This window comes from Oncorhynchus clarkii, chromosome 2, assembly GCF_045791955.1.
Source record: "Oncorhynchus clarkii lewisi isolate Uvic-CL-2024 chromosome 2, UVic_Ocla_1.0, whole genome shotgun sequence".
Taxonomy (NCBI): Eukaryota; Metazoa; Chordata; class Actinopteri; order Salmoniformes; family Salmonidae; genus Oncorhynchus; species Oncorhynchus clarkii.
In genome coordinates, this window is record NC_092148.1 from 47,139,152 (window position 1) to 47,163,171 (window position 24,020).

The 24,020-nt window shown below is 41.6% G+C and overlaps 1 protein-coding gene across 4 annotated transcripts; it reads right to left on the reverse strand.

Moving 5' to 3' along the window:
* Positions 1-976: 976 nt before the first annotated feature.
* LOC139368583 (PR domain containing 11) lies at positions 977-23,544 on the reverse strand. Of its 4 annotated transcripts, none has more exons than XM_071107632.1 (8): positions 23,347-23,544; positions 21,682-21,797; positions 20,161-20,261; positions 17,034-17,293; positions 16,599-16,666; positions 16,137-16,324; positions 10,062-10,613; positions 977-9,365 (listed from the first exon to the last, which is right to left on the reverse strand). In XM_071107632.1, the coding sequence occupies exons 2-8, from the start codon at positions 21,795-21,797 to the stop codon at positions 7,204-7,206; spliced, it is 3,447 nt and encodes a 1,148-aa protein (XP_070963733.1). In that variant the 5' UTR covers positions 23,347-23,544; the 3' UTR covers positions 977-7,203. The 4 variants fall into 4 exon arrangements, with proteins under 4 accessions (XP_070963733.1, XP_070963723.1, XP_070963750.1 ...); XM_071107622.1 differs by having other exon boundaries at positions 988-9,362; positions 23,347-23,540; XM_071107649.1 differs by lacking the exon at positions 10,062-10,613 and having other exon boundaries at positions 988-9,362; positions 23,347-23,540.
* Between the last annotated feature and the right edge of the window lie 476 nt (positions 23,545-24,020).

Here is a 24,020-nt window from a genome sequence, read left to right on the forward strand (position 1 = left end):
ACCTCAGCTGGAAAACAAACCGACCTGTCAAAATTTAAAAAATGTACTCCATTAGTTCAAGTACCTTGTGTTATTACAAATGTGTGTTGCTCCCTATGAACATTATCCCTCCAACAGCAATGTAGCAAAGTCTAGGGCAACAGAGTACCCTGCACTATTAAGTAACTGGTCTGGAAGGTAGCCTACAAGCGACTGTCAACATTTCATACACATTTGCTGGAATATGGAGTGTTTCATATGATCAGCAACATCCTTATATACCTACAATCTTTTTAGAAATGGCAATGGTTTGTGTATTGGCGTGGCCTGCCTAAAGTTGGATAGGGAACTACCAGTCACCGGGGATGACACACTGATTATTCAGACATCTTTTCAGTACGCCCAGCTGGTGTTTACAAAAGGCATACTGTATGTCAGTGTCCATCTGTGTTCTGTATACAGATAAGTCCAATTCATGACCTCTCTATGGGTCTCGTGTGTAAGCATTTGAATGTGATTGATATCAGTTTGTGCTTTTGACAATATTGCATTGAGAACACTTTCTTCCAAGGGAACTGAAGTAATTGTATTCGATTTATGCAATTAATGTAACAAATGGTTAGTCTTGCAGAATAGAATAACTCATGCAAGAAAGCCATGCCATCTGCACTCTTTCGAGACAAAGTGGACGTTATGACGACAAAATAATTGGCCCAGCCACTTATCGCTATTGATGGGCCTCAACAAAGACTACTTGATTGGCCTCTTGCTTGAAGGCATGTATACTATTCTACATGATGCTGGGTTTATGTAGGACAAGAGCATTATTTTGTACAATGAAATTGCTATAAAAAATAAGTTATAAAATGACTTAAGAAATAAATCATTACTTCAGCTTAGTTACCGCTTGATTTGTGAACCTCACAATTTAAATTAAACTATCCAGACAAAGCTTTGCTTTGAGTGCAATAGTTTCTTCATGATGAACAAATAGTTAAAATACCATGGAAAATATTTTATTAAACAATTATTTGCGCCATATAGATATTCTTACAATGTCAATTACAGGGGGTCTATACATTTTCATATTTTCATGTATACATGTCATATGAAAATATATGGATATATGTACACATTATACTCATGTTCACAGACAGGTTTATATGTTTCCAGTGTAAAATGCATCCAAACAGGTACCACTGAACCTTTTAGATGAATTAGTAACATTTTACATTTAAGTACCCTTTAATGGGAGTTGCGCACTGTAATCAACTACTATGGTTATTAATAATGGTATAGCGGCAACATAGCTAGGCCCCCCCGCCTGTAAATTGAAGAACTTAGACTTTTTCAAACACCGGAAACACTCTTTCTCCTGCAATCTAGAGCCATAATCATTATGTTTAAGTCTACGTAATTAAAAAAAATAAGCATATATCTTGAACAGTCTGTATGCATCTGACTGATGTCTTTAAAAAATATATATATATGCTTCTCTGCAAAGATGGAAAGGAATGCAAGTCTTATTCAGTACATTTAGTAAATATTTGCTTTTCCAAAGTCTACCGACCTTGCCAGCAGGCATGCAAGCTAAGATAGTTAGACAAGCTAGCTACTCCAACTTCACTGATAGCCTGAAATGTCTTCTTGGTAGCTAGTTATGAGGTTGGGAATCTATCTGGGCTAACTAAAGCCAATTTCATAATATTGCTAGGTGGCTAGAAGTTTTACAGAGAAACAACAAAAAAAAAGTATATTTTTGTATTTATTTTTCAAAAGGACAAATCTGAGAGGGCACTGTGCTCACTATGGAAATAGCGGCATAATCACACTATTTAACAAAATGACTATTCCAATCTGGATGTCTTATACACTATGTTTCTGATTTAAAATGTTTATCAATGATTTATGAACTACATGTTAATTAATAATGAATTGTTTTTAAACTATACTGAACAAAAATATAAAACGCAACATGCGACAATTAATGATTTTACTGAGTTACAGTTCAGAAAAGGAAATCAGTCCATTTAAATAAATTCATTAGGCCCTAATCTATGGATTTCACATGACTGGGAAGGGGTGCAGCCATGGGTGGGACTGGGAGGTCATAGGCCCACCCACTGGGGAGCCATAGGTCCACTCACTGGGGAGCCAGTCCCTGGGCTGGCGTGGAGTTCCTGGGCTGGCGTGGTTACACGTGGTCTGCGGTTGTGAGGCAGATTGGACGTACTGCCAAATTCTTAAAAAACAACATAGGAGGCGGCATATGGTAGAGAAATGAACATTAAATTCTCTAGCAGCAGCTCTGGTGGACATTCCTGCAGTCAGCATGCCAATTGCACGTTCCCTCAAAACTTGAGACATCTGTGGCATTGTGTTGTGTGACAAAACTGCACATTTCAGAGTGGCCTTTTAAGGTGTCCAGCACAAGGTACACCTGTGTAATGATCACACCGTTTCATCAGCTTCTTGATATGCCACACCTGTCAGGTGGATGGATTACCTTGGCAAAAGAGAAATGCTCACTAACAGCGATGGAAACAAATGTGTGCACAACATTTGAGAGAAATCACGTTTTGGGCGTATGGAAAATTTCTGGGATCTTTTATTTCAGCTCATAAAACATGGGACCAACACTTCACATGTTGCGTTTATATTTTTGTTCATTATACGTATAAACCCTTTATAACTCCCTTAAAGGGTACCTAAATGTGAAGTGTTACCGATTAAAGGTAAATGTTTGTATTGTTAATTTATCCCTTTTCAAAAACAGAGTGATATAAGAGTGCAGGCATTTCAACCATTCAAAGGAATCGTTGCAATTTCCCCCCTCAAAAATATATAATACACTAATACCACAGTATAACTGATTGACTTTCATTTGGCTGCATACAATATTGTGCATACATACATTTGTTAAAGTTACATGGTGTATATTACAATATATCAAATGGTAGGCTAAATGTAGATCTAGAATTAGAATTTTGGTACAAGCTCAGTTTGGAAAATCTGAAATAGATGACAGTATAAATCTAGAAGCACTAGGATCAAGAACTCATTTTTCTTGGTCTTGGCTCATGAATTAACATGCACATTTGCTGTGGACATATTCACAATCATTAACAAAGTACACAGAAATATAAACATATAAGGTGCAAAACAATCATTTATAGAATAAGCAAAGAAAACTACATACCTCGACCTAAGCTAAGTAAAAAGATGATTGGCCAAGATAACACAAAAAAAGCATTCCTCTGAATATTTGCATTGGGGTGGGAAATATTTTTGGTGCTGTGATTCCAGTTGTGAAGAAGTGATTGTTGACAAAATGTCTCTCTCAACGCCCTGTCTCATGAATTACACAGCTGCCTATCGTTAAGAGTCCATACATGAAGTAAACAGCAATGAAAGCAAAATTGTTAGCATACCTCATTGAGGTAATAAGTCTATACATCCACCTAAAACACATATCACATATGAAGAATGCATGTTATTTAAATTGGCATGTAATAATTTGAAGATTACAATCATGGTGCATATACAGTACAACAACCATGCAAACAAGCAAGTGTGCGTACCTCTTAAAATTACTACAGTAATTAATTTAAAGGTGAAATCACGGCTTAAAGCAGTCTGGCTCAGACTGGTATGCTAGGCCGTCATTGTAAATAAGAATTTGTTCTTAATTATTTCGCCTGGATAAAGGTTAAATAGATTTTTGAATTTTTTAAATATGCCTTTCAGTAATTTAATTGTTGACAATTTAAAACAATATTTTGAAACCAACCAAAGGTTCAATATAATATCCAAAATTAAGTTCAAATAACTCACTTTCAATATACAAGCAAAAAGATTCTTTGCCTATTAATGCATGGCCACTTATTAATTTTATATAGTGAATATAAAAGTATTACATTTCGAACAGTAAAGTCAAAAAGTCTTAGTCATGAACCAACATGAGAAATGATCCCATCAACCTTAGTTAACAGTTACTCATACAGTTCATACAACACAAGTGCAAATTTAGTGGTTTCTAGGATTTTCAATGCATTTCACTCCACCTAAATGATCTGAGTTTCAGATAACTGATGAAGTATACTATCTCAAAAGGGTTTTCAAAAAGCAAAGCAAAGAAAGTTGTCATGTCAACACATTCCAGTTTACCAACCCTTCTGAAATCTAAACTTTGGCATGTATGACAACTGTAGCAGCCACAAATAATATGCAAAATGCATTTTAGCAAACATTTCTGTCCACTACTTAATTTGGCAATGTCATTAAGTAAATTATATAATAAGATGGGGATAACTTTTCCCCTCTAAATGGTTGTTGAATTTGGCCATAAGTCATAATACATATTGCACTCGTTGTGAATAAATTCAAGTGACATACATTGCATTCAGAAAGTATTCAGACCCGTACCCTTTTCCACATCTTGCTTTTTTGCAAATGTATTAAAAATTAAAACAGAAATACCTTATATACATAAGTATTCAGACCCGAAATTGAGCTCAGGTGCATCCTGTTTCCATTGATCATCCTTGAGATGTTTCTACAACTTGATTGGCCCTGACCTGTGGTAAATTTGATTGGACATGATTTGGAAAGGCACACACACCTGTCTATATGAGGTCCCACAGTTGACAGTGCATGTCAGAGCAAAACACCAAGCCATGAGGTCGAAGGAATTGTCTGTAGAGGTACGAGACAGGATTGTGTCGAGGCACAAGGATACTAAAACATTTCTGCAGCATTGAAGAACACAGTAGCCTCCATCATTCTTAACTGGAAGAAGTTTTGAATCACCAAGACTTCCTAGAGCTGGCTGCCCGGCCAAACTGAGCAATTGGAGGAGAAGGGCCTTGGTCAGGGAGGTGACCAAGAACCCGATGGTCACTCTGACAGAGCTCCAGAGTTCCGCTGTGGAGATGGGAGAACCTTCCAAAAGGACAACCATCTCTGCAGAACTCCACCAATCAAGCCTTTATGGTAGTGGCCAGAGGGAAGGCACTCCTCAGTAAAAGGCACATGACAGCCCGCTTGGAGATCGCCAAAAGGCACCTAGAGGACTCAGACCATGAGAAACAAGATTCTCTAGTCTGATGAAACCAAGATTTAACTCTTTGGCCTGAATGCCAAGCGTTAAGTCTGGAGGAAACGTGGCACCATCCCTACGGTGAAGCATGTGGTGGCAGCATCATGCTGTGGGGATGTTTTTCAACAGCAGGGACTGGGAGACTAGTCAGAATCGAGGGAAAGAATAACGGAGCGAAGTACAGAAAGATCCTTGACAAAAAACAGCTCCTGAGCATTCAGGACCTCAGACTAGGGTGAAGGTTCACTTTCCAACAGGACAACGACCCTAAGCATACAGCCAAGACAACGCAGGAGTGGCTTCAGGACAAGTCTCTGAATGTCCTTGAGTGTCCCAGCCAGAGCCTGGACTTGAACCTGACCGAACATCTCTGGAGAGACTGAAAATAACTACGCAGCGACGCTCCCCATCCAACCGGATAAAGCTTGAAATGATCTGCAGAGAAGATCCCCAAATACAGGTGTGCCAAGCTTATAGCGTCATACCCAGAAGAATCAAGGCTGTAATCGCTGGCAAAGGCGCAACAAAGTACTAAGTAAAGGGTCTGAATACTTATGTAAATGTGGTATTTCAGTTTCTTATATTTAATACATTTGCAAAAAAAACTAACAAAAGAACAACCGTTTTTGAGTTGTCATTATGGGGTATTGTGTGTAGATTGATGAGAAAAAACAACACTGAATACTTTTCGAATGCACTCTGTCTTGCATACATGATTTGGCAGAAGTATTACTAAACAAATACTTAAGAATAAATGCAAGAATAAATGCTGCAAGAAATGTAAAGTATAAACAATATATTGAAAACTTTTGGCTAATTTATGGCTATATAAGCTTCACCTTGCAAAACGAATATTATACTTTAATATTAAGCAATAAGGTCAGAGGTGTGTTGTATGGTCAATATACCACATACCCAAGGTGCCTTAATACTATTATAAACTTGTTACCAATATAATTAGAACAGTAAACAAGTAATTTTGCATCATACCCGTGGTATAGTTAAGCAATAAGGCCAGAGGGGGTGTGGTATATGACCAATATACCACGGCTAAGGTCTGTTCTTATACACGACGCAACGAGGAGTGCCTGGACACAGACCTTAGCCGTGGTATATTTTGGCGAGATACCACAAACCCCAGAGGTGCCTTATTGCTATTATAAACTGGCTACCAACGTAATTAGAGCAGTAAAAATAAATGATTTGTCATACCCGTGGTCTACGGTCTGATATACCACAGCTGTCAGCCAATCAGCATTCAGGGCTCGAACCTCCCAGTTTAAATGTCTGATATACCACGCCTTTCATCCAATCAGCATCCAAACTACCTGCTTCATAATGAATAATTGACCTACATTTGTTTAGGCAATTTAAAAAAAAATACATTCCCTCCGATGGAATCTTTTAAGACCTATTAAAGCCACAAAAGAAATATCAATCACCACAGCAGTATATACCTGTACAAAAAAAAACACTTAAACAAACCATATAATCTCTTGTGACGATGTGTGGCATAGCACCTTGGTTATTTGTGAACTTTCACTTTATCAAGACTTTATCACCTTGCAATATGCTGTTATGGCACAATCTCATACAAATGTCATTTGAACCAAACATTTACTACTTTTAAAATAAACTGTAAATGTATAGAAATCAAAGACTTGTTTGAAAGAAAAATAATTTGCATTGTTACAAAAAACGTATACTTGAGCTATTAACCTATGGCATTTTCCAAATAATGGTGTTGACTGCAGATTTTAAAAGCCCCACTAAATGATAATGGCCATTTCTAACAGAGTTGATACCAGTGATCATCAGCACATGCTCTACATAAGTGCTATATGTTACACATACTTAAATTCAACACTCATACAAACTGATTGTTTTCACTAAGTCAGGTTTCCTGTCTTGCCTTTTAAGACCAACTTTGCCTCCTGAGCTTGACATAAATGTGTGCTCAACAGATTCTACTAGCTAGGTTTCCATTTTCTAAAGTGATGCTGATCAGGCCATTTTAGCAGCAGGGCCATTGCACACTTGTATGGCCAATCACATTATAGCCCAGATCACCCCTCCCCCGGGATGGCTTTTGGAATAAAGTGAAGTAAAGCCATGGCTCTCATCAGTCAAATATCAGGGTAGAACTCTGTGTTCACATCCATGCTGTGCAGAACATACTTTTGTTCATTAGCCGACATTCTATTCAGCATTTCGGCTGAGAGTGAATAGCTGTTGCCAGACTTCTCCTCAAACCAGCTGTCCAATGGTCGCTTGCCATCGAAGTTTGCTATTGGCGGCCCGTTGACTGCAAGGGTCAGTAGGTCATTCATCTGGTCCAGCGTCAGCCTTGAGCGGTTGTTCTTGCGCACTTTCTGCAGGGACCCACGGCCCTTGTCACAGCAGGTGGTGGAAGTGGGCAAGACCCTGACAACTTGGAGTATGCGGTTAAGCAGAGGGAAGCGCTGCTTGTGCCTGGAGATTTGACTGACCACCTCCTTGAAGCCATTCATGCTGTAGTAGTCGGCTTTGAGGTCCCTCCACTCCACCAGCAGGCTGCCCCGAGCGTCAGTTCTGTCCCGCGACGTCTCCCGGACAGCCGAGGGGATCGCTTCAAGGTGGTCAAAAATGAGCAGGATCTCTTCCTCCCCAAAGGCTCGTAGGTCATCCCTGTTGCGTGGCCAGGTGGTGAGGTCAAGCACACGGCACGCCTTGACCACCGTGCGGCTGTGCATGTCAAGTCGCTGGGACAAGATTCCCTGGCTCTTCTGGCAGATCTTTTCGCGGATGGATTGGAACTTGGACTCGGCGACGCGCAAGTTATTCAGGTCTACGCCATTGAAGCTTTCGCGGAAGTTCTCCTCAAACTCCTGCAGATACTCCCCAGGGCAGTCCACCAGCTGACCGATCTCATGGATGGCCTCTTCGATTTTGGCATCTACCTGAGACACCAGCAGGTAGTCCCCCTGAAAGATGAAGGCCAGACGCGAAAGAACAGCGATGACATCCAGGAGAAAGTATATTAGCTTGACAGACTGGTAATCCATGAGGAATTGAAGCAGGGTCAAGGCGATGGCAGCTGCATCTGCCCTCTGCGTTTGGCCGCTGATGTCCTTGAGGTGCGCCACCACCTCCAGGTAATCTTTGATAAGGGCATTCAGGACGTTTGGCTCTCCTATAATCCAGCTGACGGCTCGTATATCTCCCAGGAACTCTGTCTCCTCAGACAGCGTGGGGGCGGTAGACCTGAGCTCGGCCATCATGCGAGGGGAGTACCGGTAGAAGCTCAGCAGCTGCTTCAGGTTGTTTTCAAGGTCCTCCAGGCAGGACAGCTCCTTCCCACTGATGGCATCCAGCACCTCCAGGTGAGGACGATGGATCATGACCGGCAAGCAGAGGATCCAGGGGAGCTTCTTCCGTACCGCAATGTACAGATTTGCTCTCAAACTGGAGGAGATGTTGGAGCCATCGACCCCCAGACCGGCCACCAGCATGTCCTGAAGCTTCAGACCAAGCACAGCAAAGGCCCGATCAATGGCCTGGAGGTAGCCATCCACACTGCCAACACTTAGCCTCTGTAGGGAGAGGAACTCTGTGGCAGGGGGTCCTTCGCTGGTGGTGAACTGCACATAGACGGCAACGGTGTCTGACAGCAAGTCATCGTTTTGCCCGTCCATGATGACACTGAGGAAGGGCGACAGGCGTATCCTCTCCGCCAGGTCTTCCTTAAGCGCCCTGGCGATATGGTGGATGAGGATCTGGCAGTCACCTTCGTTCATGTACTGGTCGACCACCTTGAGCTCGCACTTCTTGAGCAACTCAGCCAGCGCTCGCAGGTCTGAGAAGGGTCGGCCCTCCAGTGCCAGGTGGTAAGCAGCATTGAACAGCAGCATCATGTTACGACACATCTCCTCTGTCTTCTCCGGGTGCATCCGAAGCTTGTATAGCTGCAGGCACTTTTTGTGCAGGTTGCTTTGGCTGTGCAGCTTGATAGTGTGGATCTTGAACTGCTTGGAGCCGATGATGAAGGCGGAGGTGCGTGAGGACTGGACGGTATACTGGCGGCAGACATGACACCACATCTCGTTGAGTGTTGGCGAGTAGCGCAGGAACCAGAACTTCTTGAGCCATTCCTGCTTGAAGCGGCGTATACGTCGGCCAGGCCCAGCCAACAGCTTGGAGGAGTCTTCAGCAGCCACCATGAGGTCAGCAGTGATGGACTCATCTGCAGAGTCCACATCCTGATCATCCTCATCCAGCACCACAGGAATAGGGGTCATGGCCTCAGCTGCTGAAAAGAATAGGATATAACATTAATATCATAAAAGACAACCTCAGCAATGCCATCTATACTGTATCTGAGTAGACCAATGTCTTTTCATTCAACACCTAAGGAAAATAATGAAGCTTTTCATCCTATTAAGGGAATTTGATCAAATTAATATTACACCAAATCCACAGTATATCAAAACATTTCCAAAATGTGTCTAGAAATGAATCATTTGTTTTAAAACTATAAAATACCAATGACGCATGGTAATGCTAACCACGGAAATGAACACATCAGTTTTTAATTCATTTCATGTGATTTTAATTTGAGACAAAGTAAAAAGACAAAACGTGCAAACAGATTTTTATTTGAAATCCAATGGAATATACAGAAACATTCAACCACTGCAAAATCAAAAGCAGGAAATCACTGACATATTTCACACACTTAGTTTCTCATAAACCCTGTTGTGTGGTAATTCAATGTTAATTGAACTATTTGGGGGGTTGTAAATCCCGTTTTAGTCTAACCAAAATAATAAAACATGCTTTTCTACTGATAATGATGAAGATTGTGATATGGGGAACTCAAATCTTAACTGAAGGTGAATATTAAATGTGAAGAAAATGTCACATCTGAAATTCTGTGCTACAAAGCAGAGGAATAATCTCACCAAATAACCCTCGCCACACTGCTCGGTTTCTCTCTGTGACCTACCTTGGAGCTCATCTATTGGTGCCAGCTCAGGGTGGGGTGGTACCTCCACCTGGTTTCCTCCCCTCAGACGAATCACCTCTGCCTCCAGCTCCCGAATCCTCCTCTTCAGCTTCACACAGTTGGGGCAGAACGAGGTAGAAGGCTCCTCATGAATCTGACCAGGGTCGTCTTCGGAATCCTCCATCTTCAGACACCGAACATTAAAGCCCCCCTCTAGGTGCTCTGATGGGTGGAGACCCAGACCAGTCACTTTGCATTCCTCCTGGGCCAGATAGGACTCCCCTCTCTGGGAAGTGAGCGTGACGCGCTGAGCTCTGGTCCGCCTCATGGAGAAGGTGCTGTTCAGGGGGTTTTCCTGGCTCTTGGAGGCCTCCAGAGAGGCTTCCAGGACATCTTTAAAGATGAGGTCGATCTTTTTCTTCTTGGCCTGTGGTTGGCCGTCCCCCTCCTCGCTGGTGTGCTTGCTGAGGCTGCACCTGCCATGCAGAGCCGACCTGAGCACACGTCCTTTGGTCTCCTCCCGGGCCTCGGATTTCCCAACAGTCAACAGGCCTGGAACACAACAGTGCAGAGTTAGCTGTGTAGAAGTACACCGGTGTATAATATTGCCAACTACTAGTACTATGACAATGGATGTGATAACATACAAAATACCAAGCAGAATGAAAAGAAAAGTAACCTCAGATAAAGACAATGACTAATTCTCTATCCTATAAATAAACGTAACAGCATAAGAAAACGAGAACCTACTTTGCTTACCTGCAGAACCTATGCAGGTAAACGATCCGGAACGTTTTTCCTCTTGGAGAGTATTGTTGCTGGTTAAAAATGGCAACGGTTTAAACAACAGAATGGAAGTTTCAGCCCTATAGAGATTGTTTTGAAATGCCGAAGGTCAAAGGAGATATGAATAAAACGTCAACTGAAATGATCCCGATGACGTCGCTTTTCATTTCATCAGACATACACTACATTATTTTGCCACGTTTTTGCTATCCCAGGCAAATTTTCATAATCAGATTAAAATACTAAAACCATAGGCTTGGATCTGGATATAGGACGTAGCTACTCATATAGCATAAGTGGGTCAACGGTGCACCAACTGGCTAGAGTAGACCTAATCCCCAATGCCAGATTATCAGAGACCTGTTTTGTCAAATAGCAGACGCTTTCCCAATGGAGATAGTGTTTACTCATTGGTGATTTTTTTGTTGTTGCTCTAATCCATTCTTTTTAAAATACAGGTTGTTGGAGTACAGAAGGAAACCAGTGGTGATTGTTCACATATTGTCATGGATGGAGGGCACACCCCCTCAATTTGAGCTCTGGATGTAAAAGTCTAGCATGCTGACCAAACCGGCCACATAGCATGCGCGAGCGTTGCAAAATAAAAGAACACATACATGTTGTTCAATAATTTCATCCAAACTGCTCGCGCGCGTCAACCGGTGTCTGTGTAGCCAGGCACTAAACTAGAACTTGGTTCTATTTTAGACGCTTGATGCGTTGCAAGTCCTGTCTCTCCCATCTATTCTTTGGTTGTCTACGAGCATATAGGTCTTTCTATAAACTCGGGTACCAGTGCGCATTTCTTGTAGTGGACAACTGTTTGGAGCTGTTACAAAGTCATGTTTAAACCCTTTCTCATGCTTAGAGTCTTCAGAGATTTGGTAGAAATCGTGTGACATAAAACACTACCTTTCTTTCCTTACATTTATGATATTGCCGTTTGTCATTATATCATATGCTAAGCATTTGACAATTGAATTACACGTTGAACTTGATCCTGTAAAAGGTCCTGGATATTGCTGTCGATCTCTTTTGTATGGCGATCTCAGAAGTGCATGTTACGGTGTGAAAACAGTTTTCGTGGGCACACATCTCCAAAATAATGTATGGATTGCAAAATCAAATGCTTCTAAACAGAAAGAGTAACTTTAACAAGAGGAATCAAACCAAAATGTATACGGTCATTAATGGGGTTCTTCAATAATTAAGCATAATAGTTGTTGGGTGTGCATTTGATGTTGTGTGGTGAGTTGTATAGTTATGTGGGGAAATTGTCGCACAACAGCCGATTCAGGAAAGGATTTTCTGAATGACAGTCAAGTGAAAGAACTGGTGTGAAACTGCACGCAATTTAACAGCCAAAGTACAAATATGATTTAATTTCTCAATTTCTGATTATGATTTAGTGTGTAATGACTTAATGAACTGTGGTTGCTGTAAATGGTTAGCTGACTGATACACTACATGACCAAAAGGTATGTGGACACCTGCTCGGCACACATTCCAAAATCATGGCCATTAATATGGAGTTGGTCCCCCCTTTGCTACTATAACAGCCTCCACTCTTCTGGGAAGGCTTTCCACTAGATGTTGGAACATTGCTGTGGGGACTTGCTTTGATTCAGCCACAAGAGCATTAGTGAGGTCGGCAGTGATGTTGGGCGATTAGGCCTGGCTCGCAGTCGGCGTTCCAATTCATCCCAAAGGTGTTTGATGGGGTTGAGGTCAGGGCTCCGTGCAGGCAAGTCAAGTTAATCCACACCGCTCTCGACAAACCATTTCTGTATTGGCCTTGCTTTGTGCACGGGGGCATTGTCATGCTAAAACAGGAAAGAGCCTTCCCCAAACTGTTGCCACAAAGTTGGAAGCACAGAATCGTCTAGTGTCATTGTATGCTATAGCGTTAAGATTTCCCTTCACTGGAACTAAGGGGCCTAGTCCGAACTATGAAAAACAGCCCCAGATATTCCTCCTCCACCGAACTTTACAGTTGGCACTATGCATTCGGGCAGGTAGCGTTCTCCTGGCATCGGCCAAACCCAGATTGTCCGTCGGCCAGATGGTGAAGCGTGATTTGTCACCCCAGAGAACGCATTTCTACTGCTCCAGAGTCTAATGGCGGCGAGCTTTACACCACTCCAGCTGACGCTTGGCATTCGCGCGGTGATCTAAGGCTTGTGTTCGGCTGCTTGATCATGGAAACCCATTTTATGAAGCTCCCGACGTACAGTTCATGTGCAGACATTGCTTCCAGAGGCAGTTTGGAACTCGGTAATGAGTGTTGCAAAAGAGGACAGATGCTTTTTACGAGCTTCAGCACTCGGCGGTCCCGTTCAGTGAGCTTCTGTGTCCTACCACCTCGCAACTGAGCCTAGATGTTTCCACTTCACAGTAACAGCACTGAAGAAATTTGGCTTTGCACCTAAAACCCGCAAAATCTTTTACAGATGCATAATTGAGAAAATCCTGTCGGGCTGTATCATCGCCTGGTACGGAAACTGCACCGCCTGCAACCGCAGGGCTCTCTAGAGGTGCGGTCTGCCCAATGCATCACTGGGGGCAAACTACCTGCCCTCCAGGACATCTACAGCACCCGATGTCACAAGAAGGCCAAAAAAATCATCAAGAACAACAACCACCCGAGCCACAGCCAGTTCACCCGGCTATCTTCCAGAAGTCGAGGTCAGTACAGGTGCATCAAAGATGGGACCGAAAGACTGAAAAACAACTTCTATCTCAAGGCCATCAGACTGTTATATAGCCATCACTAGCACATTAGAGGCTGCTGCCTATATACATATACTTTAAATCACTGGCCACTTTAATAAATGGAATACTAGTCACTTTAATAATGTTTACATATTTTGCATTACTCATCTCATATAGAGTTGAAGTTGGAAGTTAACGGATTTTAAATGTATTTGGCTAAGGTGTATGTTTTTCACAATTCCTGACATTTAATCAGAGTAAAAATTCCCTGTTTTAGGTCAGTTAGGATCACCACTTTATTTTAAGAATGTGAAATGTCAAACTAATAGTAGAGAGGAGGATTTATTTCAGCTTTTATTTATTTCATGGGTCAGAAGTTTACATACACTCAGTTAGTATTTGATAGCATTGCCTTTAAATTGTTTAACTTGGGTCAAACGTGTCGGGTAGCCTTCCACAAGCTTCCCACAATAAGTTGGGTGAATTTTGGCCCATTCCTCCTGACAGAGCTGGTGTAACTGAGTCAGGTTTGTAGGCATCCTTGCTCGCACACGCCTTTTCAGTTCTGCCCACAAATGTTCTATAGGGTTGAGGTCAGGGCTTTGTGATGGCCACTCCAATACCTTGACTTTGTTGTCCTTAAGCCATTTTGTCACAACTTTGGAAGTATGCATTGTCCATTTGGAAGACCCATTTGCGACCAAGTTTTAACTTCCTGACTGATGTCTTGACATGTTGCTTCAATATATCCACATAATTGTCCTACCTCATGATGCCATCTATTTTGTTTAGTACAACAGTCCCTCCTGTAGCAAAGCACCCCCACAATATGATGTTGCCACCCCCGTGCTTCACAGTTGGGATGGTGTTCTTCGGCTTGAAAGCCACCCCCTTTTTCCTCCAACCATAACAATGGTCATTATGGCCAAACAGTTCTATTTTTGTTTAATCAGACCAGAGGACATTTCTCCAAAAAGTATGATATTTGCCCCCATGTGCAGTTGCAAACCGTAGTCTGGCTTTTTTTTATGGCGGTTTTGGAGCAGTGGCTTCTTCCTTGCTGAGCGGCCGTTCAGATTATGTCAAAATCCATGTGTGTATAGCAAGGGAATGAAACATCCAACCAATGCAGTAGATCCACTGGAGGGTTGTGGGGTCCTGCCAGAAGCAACCCCCTACCCCTAGACACTTGTGGAGATCTGAGGATTGGACAGGTGTAAGGTGGAGCTCTCACTATGTTACCACCCATCAATCCCTCTCAGATCTCCACAAGTGTCTAGACTACGGCCAGTAGGGGCCTACCACTTCCAGACAGGGTATGGGTATTATGGCAGCGCAGTCAGTCAGCCTGGCACTGTCTAAAATGTTGAATGGACAATACAATTAAAAAACTTGATGTAGCTTTTTTTTACATTTTAAATATATTTCCACACACACACGCTATGCGATAGGGCAGGATGATATCAGTATCACAATATTTTTTTCCATGGCAAAAATGAAAACACAAAGCAGTCTAAACACTTTGGTCCTTTAAAAACCTGCTGTATGTAAAATAGCGTGCTATAGCTTGGAAAATAAATGTGTGACTGAATGACAACATGTTTCCAACATTAAGGCTGTTTTCCTAAAGAAGTTAAATCCACAAAGTGTTTTGTTTTGTTGCCACGATGCTAACGAGTATCGCAAAACTGGTATTGTCCCGGCCCTACTATGAGGTCGAAATAACCCTCCGATTGTAAAAATTATGATAATGCACTTTTTGTGTAAGCGCTGTTTGAAAAAAATGCCAGAAATTTTGAACTTTTGGCCCACATCATGACATCACAATGTGAACTGATTATAATAGACCAATGACTGTTCATCTGGGTAAGGGGGTGGGCTCTAGACAATCCTATCAGCCAATCATGGATGTGTATGTAAATATATTCACATTTGTTTCCTAACGCCTATACGATCAAACTGGGCATTTCAAGAGCAGGAGGTGGCTCACGAAAATAAATGATTAAAAAAAATATTTAAGTTATTTTCATTAAATAAACAGTGATTTATTAGACATACAGTGATGATTAAATAAATTGACAAAGACTTCATGGGGGCTTTAATAGCAGTCAAATACTTGCTTCCTCTGTCCTTTGGTGAATCTCAATTGAAATTATCCCCTTTGTTTCCCCATTCTTCACCTTCCTCTCAAAAGAACATTGTGGGAGAGGAGTGAAGGTTCCTCCACTCAGGCTACCATTCACTTTCAAAGAAAGGCAAGGAGTGGAAGAAACAAGGACAGAGGAAGCAAGAATTTTATGGCTAGTTTTCAGACACAGACTCACACATGACCGAGACAGGTTTTGCGTCCATCCAAGATTCAAAAAGAAATAAAAAAACTACAAAAATATTGTGCAGTGTTGTTTGAATTTGAAATCTACCTCGATCCACACTGGCCGTCATAATCGCTCCAAAAGTAGTCAATGGAACACGAATAACACTAGTTTTACTACTGATGGATATTTCTTTCACAAAGTCAGTCATTTTGAGCAGCAATATGAGAAGCAAATTGAAATAAATTTCAGGGGGACGTCTCACCTGTGTCCAGGTTGTGGCCAATACTGTCCTGCGAGACACTGTGTAGCCGCCTCATGTAGTCATCGCTGTACCACACGCGGAGCTTCTCTCCTGCTGACAACTGCCGACACACACGGAAATATATATGCTCTCCATGCTGGAAGGCAGTCATGTTCCTCTCATTCTCATCCGACGAATTACGTATATACCTGGTGGCAACAAAACCCCAGAAATATCATTTAGTTGCATAAGGCATTGATTCAACATAGGTTGCAGCATACAACATGTTTTAAGCAATGTACATACAGTCAAACAGTTCAATTATACCGGATTTTCACAATCCTCAAATACGCCGTCCTCTCACATTCCTTGAATACTCATCACTGATGTCAAAGTATCACAGCTGATTAAGTTCCTCTGTTTCCGTTCAACTCTAATCTCAAAAACTGAGAGGTTTATGTATGATCAACATGTAAATCATACCTCATCCAGTTGGCTTTAGTTTCATCACTGCCATCAATGGATTTGTATGTGTTGTTCTCATCAACGATCTAAGAGAGTAAGGATGAAATGGTGTGGTTGATGCTTTAGAATAGATGAGAGCTCAAGGATGAGATACATTCTCTGGAGAAAGATAAGATCCCTGACATGTTTCAACCTTTATCACACTGAAAGATGTGGCAAAAAAATGTCTAACATGAAAAGTTGGGTTAGGACCACTGGTAACATTGTTATAATAACTTTCATGAATAAACATTAATGAAATGAATAAGCTATTATAAATGCTTAAAAACATTGACAAATAATGAAATACATATTTATTAATAGTTAATTCAAATGCTTATTTTGTGAAAGTTACTGGATGACTTCCAGGAAAAGTCCCTGCACCACATGGAGTGGGGATGTTGCTCGACTTACCATCCAAGAGAAAAACCCTGAGGAATAGTCTTTAGATACCAACTCCCCCTGATACGGGCCAAAGAGCGCCCCCTTGGGGATGCCCGCATCTATGCAGCACACATCCACCTCCTCCTCCTCCCGGACGAGCTCTATTCCCGAGGGCACTGTGAGGGAAGCCCGGTTGGGTACCCCCAGTGCCACTGGTGTGTCTGGCACAAAGACCGGAGGACCATGGTTTGGGCATTCCTCCAAGAAATACTCTTTGCACTCCTCACAGACTGAAAAAAAAGTGGACATTGGGTAAATCCATTTGAATTCAATCACTTTTTGACAGCATTCCTTTTATTTGAAAGACCACATAGAATCAAAACTGGGAACGAAAAGGATCTACCCTGTTCCGGAACAGAACCGTTATTGTAAAAGCATGGGATGCATTTAATAACGCTCTTTTACATTCCGGTTTCCCAGTCCCACAAAAAAAAACACAAAGCACCTATGCAAAACCCCCCTCTGTCAATCAGAAACTTTTTCCAGTGTTTAACTGCCAGCTGAAAATCTTTGTCAGTGTGTGTGTGCAGGCCACCTGCCCCTCCCCCACCAAAGCATACCTGTAGCCTACTGACGTTACAAGCGTAATTCAGAAGATAGGGAGATATTTTTTAATTAGAGAAGAATGGACTCACTTGTTCAATGCTAGTTAGGGATACTATAGTTATCACATTTCACATTGGATTTATTAACTACAAAAAAGGTAAGACGTGTATTTAAATTTGGTGCTGCTCTGTACAGACAAGCTTGTTAGCTAGTTTCTTTGGCCCAAAGTTAAGCAAACTCTGAAGTTCAAAGACATTCAAAGTTCCATAGAAGCTGCTCCTCCGTAGGTATAATTCTGTGGACCAAATTCAGATAATGCATGTCATCACAAGATGCGCAACGTAAGGATATTGCCAGGTTTCCTCCAGACGTGATTCAGGCCAAAGAGGTCAATATTGGTTTCATCAGACTAGAGAATCTTGTTTCTCATGGTCTGAGAGTGTTTAGGTGCCTTTTTGCAAACTCCCAGTGGACTTTCATGTGCCTTCTACTGAGGAGTGCCTTCCCTCTGGCCACTCTACCATAAAGGCCTGATTGGTGGAGTGCTGCAGAGATGGTTGTCCTTCTGGAAGGATCTCCCATCTCCACACAGGAACTCTGGAGCTCTGTCAGAGTGACCATCGGGTTCTTGGTCACCTCCCTGACCAAGGCCCTTCTCCTCCAATTGCTCAGTTTGGCCGGGCGGCCAGCTCTAGGAAGAGTCTTGGTGGTTCCAAACTTTTTCCATTTAACAATGATGGAGGCCACTGTGTGTGTGTGCCTTTCCAAATAATGTCCAATCAATTGAATTTACCACAGGTGGACTCTAATCAAGTTGTAGAAACATCTCAAGGATGATCAATGGAAACAGGATACACCTGAGCCCAATTTCGAGTCTCATAGCAAAGGGTCTGAATACTTATGTAAATAAGTATATATTTTTTATTATTAATACATTTGCAAAAATTTCTAAAAACCTGTTTTCTCTTTGTCATTATGGGGTATTGTGTGTAAATTGATGAGGAAAAAATGTCACTTAATCCATTTTAGAATAAGGCTGTAATGTAACAAAATGTGGAAAAAGTCAAGGGTTATGAACACTTTCCAAATGCAATGTATATATATACATATAAACACTACCGTTCAAAACTTAGAAATGTCCTTGTTTTTTAAAGAAAAGCAAAGGTTTTGTCCATTAAATTTGGGGTCACTAAGACATTTGTTTTGTCCATTAAAATAACATAAAATTGATCAGAAATACAGTGTAGACATTGTTAACGTTGTAAATGATTATTGTAGCTGGAAACGGCAGATTTTTTTATGGAATATCTACATAGGCGTACAGAGGCCCATTATCAGCAACCATCACTCCGGCATTCCAATGGCACGTTGTGTTAGCTAATACAAGTTTATAATTTTAAAAGGCTAATTGATCATTAGAAAACCATTTTGCAATTATGTTATCACAGCTGAAAACTGTGTGCTGATTAAAGAAGCAATAAAACTGGCCTTCTTTAGACTATTTGAGTATCTGGAGCATCAGCATTTGGGGGTTCGATTACAAGCTCAAAATGGCCAGAAACAAATAACTTTCTTCTGAAACTCGTCAGTCTAGTCTTGTTCTGAGAAATGAAGGCTATTCCATGCGAGAATTTGCCAAGAAACTGAAGATCTCATACAACGCTGTGTACTACTCCCTTCACAGAACAGCGCAAACTGTCTCTTACCAGAATAGAAAGAGGAGTGGGAGGCCCCGGTGCACAACTGAGCAAGAGGACAAGTACATTAGAGTGTCTAGTTCGAGAAACCGACTCCTCTGGCAGCTTCATTAAATAGTACCCGCAAAACACCAGTCTCAACGTCAACAGTGAAGAGGCAACTCTGGGATGCTGGCCTTCTAGGCAGAGTTGCAAAGAAAAAGCCATATCTCAGACTGGCCATTAAAGATAAAATATTAAGATGGGCAAAAGAACAGACACTGGACAGGGGAACTCTGCCTAGAAGGCCAGTATCCCGAAGTCGCCTCTTCACTGTTGACGCCGAGACTGGTATTTTGCGGGTACTATTTCATGACGCTGCCAGAAAACAGCCTAAATAAATAGAAAATTGTGCATTGATCCTGAGTGTGAGGAGATTCCTTTTAATTTCGGTGTTACTTTTTATCTCCTGCACTTTCGGGTGTGCAACAGATTCTCTCAAAATTTTAGCATTTGAAAGTTGACATTTCGATTGTACATTTTTTAATTTATCAATCTCAAGCGTTTATCTTTTCCAGTGATGAAGACATGGATGTCTCATGATATGGTGGGGTATGCAAAATGGGTCAAATTTGAGCATCTTTATCTCTTGGGTTTTGGCATTCAGGTCCAAAAAGTCACTTTCTGTGAACTTCTGCAATGGGCAAAATATGTATGGAAGGTTTCATTCAAATCAAAAGGGGTGCTGTCAAAAAGTGATTGAATTCAAATGGCTTTATCTCATTACAATTATTACCCTATGGATCCGTTTTTTATGGGAGTATATACATTAATGTTCAACGTGAGAATTGTTGGAAAAATATGACGACACTTACACCAGAAGTCTACTTTTTGGTGGCTCTCATTGGCACCGTGCTCGTGATCAACCTTGAGTTTCTTGCTTGGTTCTTCGGACTCACACTCGTCTTTGATTAGGCTGTGGTAAGTCACATACAGAACATGATTATTTATGATACACTACAAGGGTTTGAAAAGCTTCTCTTCAACATTGCATGCAAAGAACAATGCAACACTGCACAACTGTATACTAGTCAACTTGGTTGCTGCCTAATCCCAAAGCCTTTGTGAGCAACATGACAAGAAATGGCTGTCAACATCTGCATGTCAATGGTGCATATTGGGTCATGATTGAAATGTGTCCCAATATCTTTTCCAACTGTCCCGTTATCTGGTTTTAATGACCATTCTAGAATGCCCTTCTAGCCAATCAGAAATTAGTACTCAACAATGCTGTGGTATAACGGCAGTATAATGTAGTTACTCCGTTGATGCTGATGTGAATGTACACTGGAAAAAAATAAACAACATGTAAAGTGCTGGTCCCATGTTTCATGAGCTGAAATAAAAGATCCAGGAAATTTTCCAAACTCACAAAAAGCTTATTTCTCTCAAATTGTGCACAGGTTTGTTTACATCCATCCCTGTTAGTGAGCGTTTCTCCTTTACCAAGACAATCCATCCACCTTTTATTTTATTTATTTTTTATTTTACCTTTATTTAACCAGGCAAGTCAGTTAAGAACAAATTCTTATTTTCAATGACGGCCTGGGAACAGTGGGTTAACTGCCTGTTCAGGGGCAGAACGACAGATTTGTACCTTGTCAGCTCGGGGGTTTGAACTCGCAACCTTCCGGTTACTAGTCCAACGCTCTAACCACTAGGCTACCCTGCCGCCCCTGACAGGTGTTGCATATCAAGAAGCTGATTAAACAGCATGATCATTACGCTTTGTGCTGGGGACAATAAAGGGCCACTCTAAAATGTGCAGTTGTGTCACACAACACATTGCCCTCAAGTTGAGGGAGTGTGCAATTGGCGTGCTGACTGCAGTAATGTCCACCAGAGCGGTTGCCAGAGAATGTATTGTTAATTTCTCTACCATAAGCCACCTCCCAACATCATTTTAAATAATTTGTCACTACGTCCAACCACCCTTACAAACGCAGACCACATGTATGGTGTCGTGCGGGCGAGCGGATTGCTGATGTCAACGTTGTGAACAGAGTGCCCCATTGTGGCAGTGGTGTTATGGTATGGTCAGGCATAAGCTACGGACAACGAACCCAATTGCATTTTATCGATGGCAATTTGAATGCACAAAAATACCATGACAAGATCCTGAGGCCCATTTCTTTTTTTTATGTGATCAACAGATGCATTTCTGCATTCCCAGTCATGTGAAATGCATAGATTAAGGTATAATGCATTTATTTCAATTGACTGATTTCCTTATACTGCATGAACTGTAACTCAGTAAAATAAATGAAATTGTTGCATTTATATTTTTGTTCAGTATATATAAACAGCTTGTTTGTCTGTGAGGAGCATCACCCTACCTGGTGCTGCTGTTGGGCCCGGCTTCTGAGGATGGCTCGGTTTGATAGGCAGACGATGCTGCCATTGTGGAGGGAAGTGGGCCCACTGAGTGCAAATTCAGTCCCACATAATTCATCTGCAAATAACACAAGGAAAAACAGTGACCTACATACAACCTCATACACATATACTGTCAGAGCTTACCAGCGTAGTCCAAAAAAACAGAAATGATTTACCTCCACTTCCTTCAGCCATTCTTAAGGGCAAAATTAATAGGGTTTTGGAATAAACTCAGAAAATAAGGTGTTAACACAGGTTTATGAGATCTTACCCGTTTTGATCGGGGATAATATCAGTCAGTTCCCGAGTGGCGGACACTGTCAATATCACTCGGGCTCCCGAGTGGTGCAGAGGTCTAAGGCACTGCATCTCTGTGCAAGAGGTGTCAGTCCCTGGTTCAAATCCAGGCTGTATCACAACCGGTCGTGATTGGGAGTCCCATAGGGCGGCGCACAATTGGCCCAGCGTCGTCCGGGTTATTGTAAATAAGAATTTGCTCTTAACTGACTTGCCTAGTTAAGTAACATGACCTTTATGAAGCTGTGCTTTGTAGTTGTTTTACATAAATGCTTCAAAATCTACAAAAAGTGATGATCTCATAGAACAAGCGTTACATAGCAAATTAGCAATAACAAACAAAAAAATGTGTTGACCAAATTAGATACTCATTACCTCCATACAAAAATTAGCCACTTGGTGGTGTCATTTTCGTGGACCGATTTTTTATTATTTAACTAGGTAAGTCAGTTAAGAACAAATTCTTATTTACAATAACGGCCTGGGAACAGTGGGTTTAACTGCCTACATATCTGATTTAAGACTTCAGAGCGTTTAAGACACTATGAACTCGGGGGGAAAATTAGGTCCGACAAGGTAAAATCGTTTTGAATGGTCATTCAACTCGGAATTCAACTCAGGCCTCTTTCCAGAATTCCGACCATGGGAACTCGGAAATTTCCGAGTTCCCATTTAGTTGTTTTGAACGTGACATATACCCTCTCGCATCACCTCTTCCGCTCTGACTCAATGCAATAGGGGAAACTGCAATTTAACACCCAGTCTTTGAAAATATATATATTTTTAAATTAGTAAACAGTTTTTCATAATGCATTCTAAGGCAAAAAAACATTACAGACCAAGCAAATATGATTACATTGTAAACATCCCATAATGCAAAGTTTGTATTCTGTGAACAACGCAACCGGGGAAATCTGGACATCAAACGTTCAAAGTGTCCGCAAGAAATCCAAGTCCGACCCACACGGTTGTTGATTATGCACCTTCCGGCACAAATCCCCACAAAATAAATTCGGCAGCGAAATCTAATTGGTCGGAAAGACTGCCGCTCTCAGTAGGCTAGAGTTTAGTGAGTAGAGACACGGAACAAACGGGCAACAATGATACTAAAAATAAGAAAACTTACACCTATCGCCAAAGTTTGCTGTTCCTACACAAATACAAGGAAAAGCACAGCAACATGTATGCTATGTGACAGACTCCAGCTGTGTCTTGCACTGCGCTATTCCCAGATATTTCCTTGGTTCCCGTCTGCAGGCAGTTGGCAATTTGCCTAACGCTTTCGGAAGCCATTTTTCATTGGCCACATTGGCTAGTAAGACACTCACCTTAACACGAAACTGCAGTGCTTCGGACGGTCTGCGATGAACACGTTATCCCCCGACCCCAACTCAAGCCTCTGTAATCCTCGCCGTTGACGGACCGCCACTCTTTGATTTCACTAGTCCAGGGCAATGCAGTGTTTATTAGAAAAAATTGCTACGAGTCAACCGCTTCTCTCGGCTTTGACCACCATTTTTTTATTACAGGAAATGACATAGAAAACGGAAGAAACCTACTTGAATTCAGAGATGAAAGGCGCAGCACCAAAATATTTATCTCTGGTGAAAAATTACTCACCTTTTGTGTAACGCGCATTGCTGGAGCTGCTGTCTGGGCGTGAGAGAAACAACCTTCAGACGGAATGCTCAGCAACTAAACTGGAGAATTGTTCCACGCTAAAAGTTCAACGTTTTTTTTTACAGGGTACATGAAGAAACTGACAATTATGTCCTCAAATAGTCTGATTTCGGCACTATGGTTGAAATAATTGGAAAATGTACACAATCACACACAAACAATATCGAATATTCCCTCTCCCACAAGCTGCTAGATCTAGCCCCCACAAATCCTAACACACACACACGGCAGGTTGCTTTTGACAATTTATTAACAAAATGATAAAATAAATAAATACAAATTGATCAAATGCTCCTAATATCAACTTCTTCCCATGTTCCCT

Excerpts from the sequence above, each read along its gene's own strand:
- LOC139368583 (XM_071107632.1), bottom strand. The coding sequence starts at position 21,797 with ATGAATTATGTGGGACTGAATTTGCACTCAGTGGGCCCACTTCCCTCC. Across the intron at positions 16,667-17,033 it reads CAGGGTTTTTCTCTTGGATG|ATCGTTGATGAGAACAACAC; the intron begins GTAAGTCGAGCA and ends TTACTCTCTTAG. Across the intron at positions 9,366-10,061 it reads ACCAATAGATGAGCTCCAAG|CAGCTGAGGCCATGACCCCT; the intron begins GTAGGTCACAGA and ends TATTCTTTTCAG.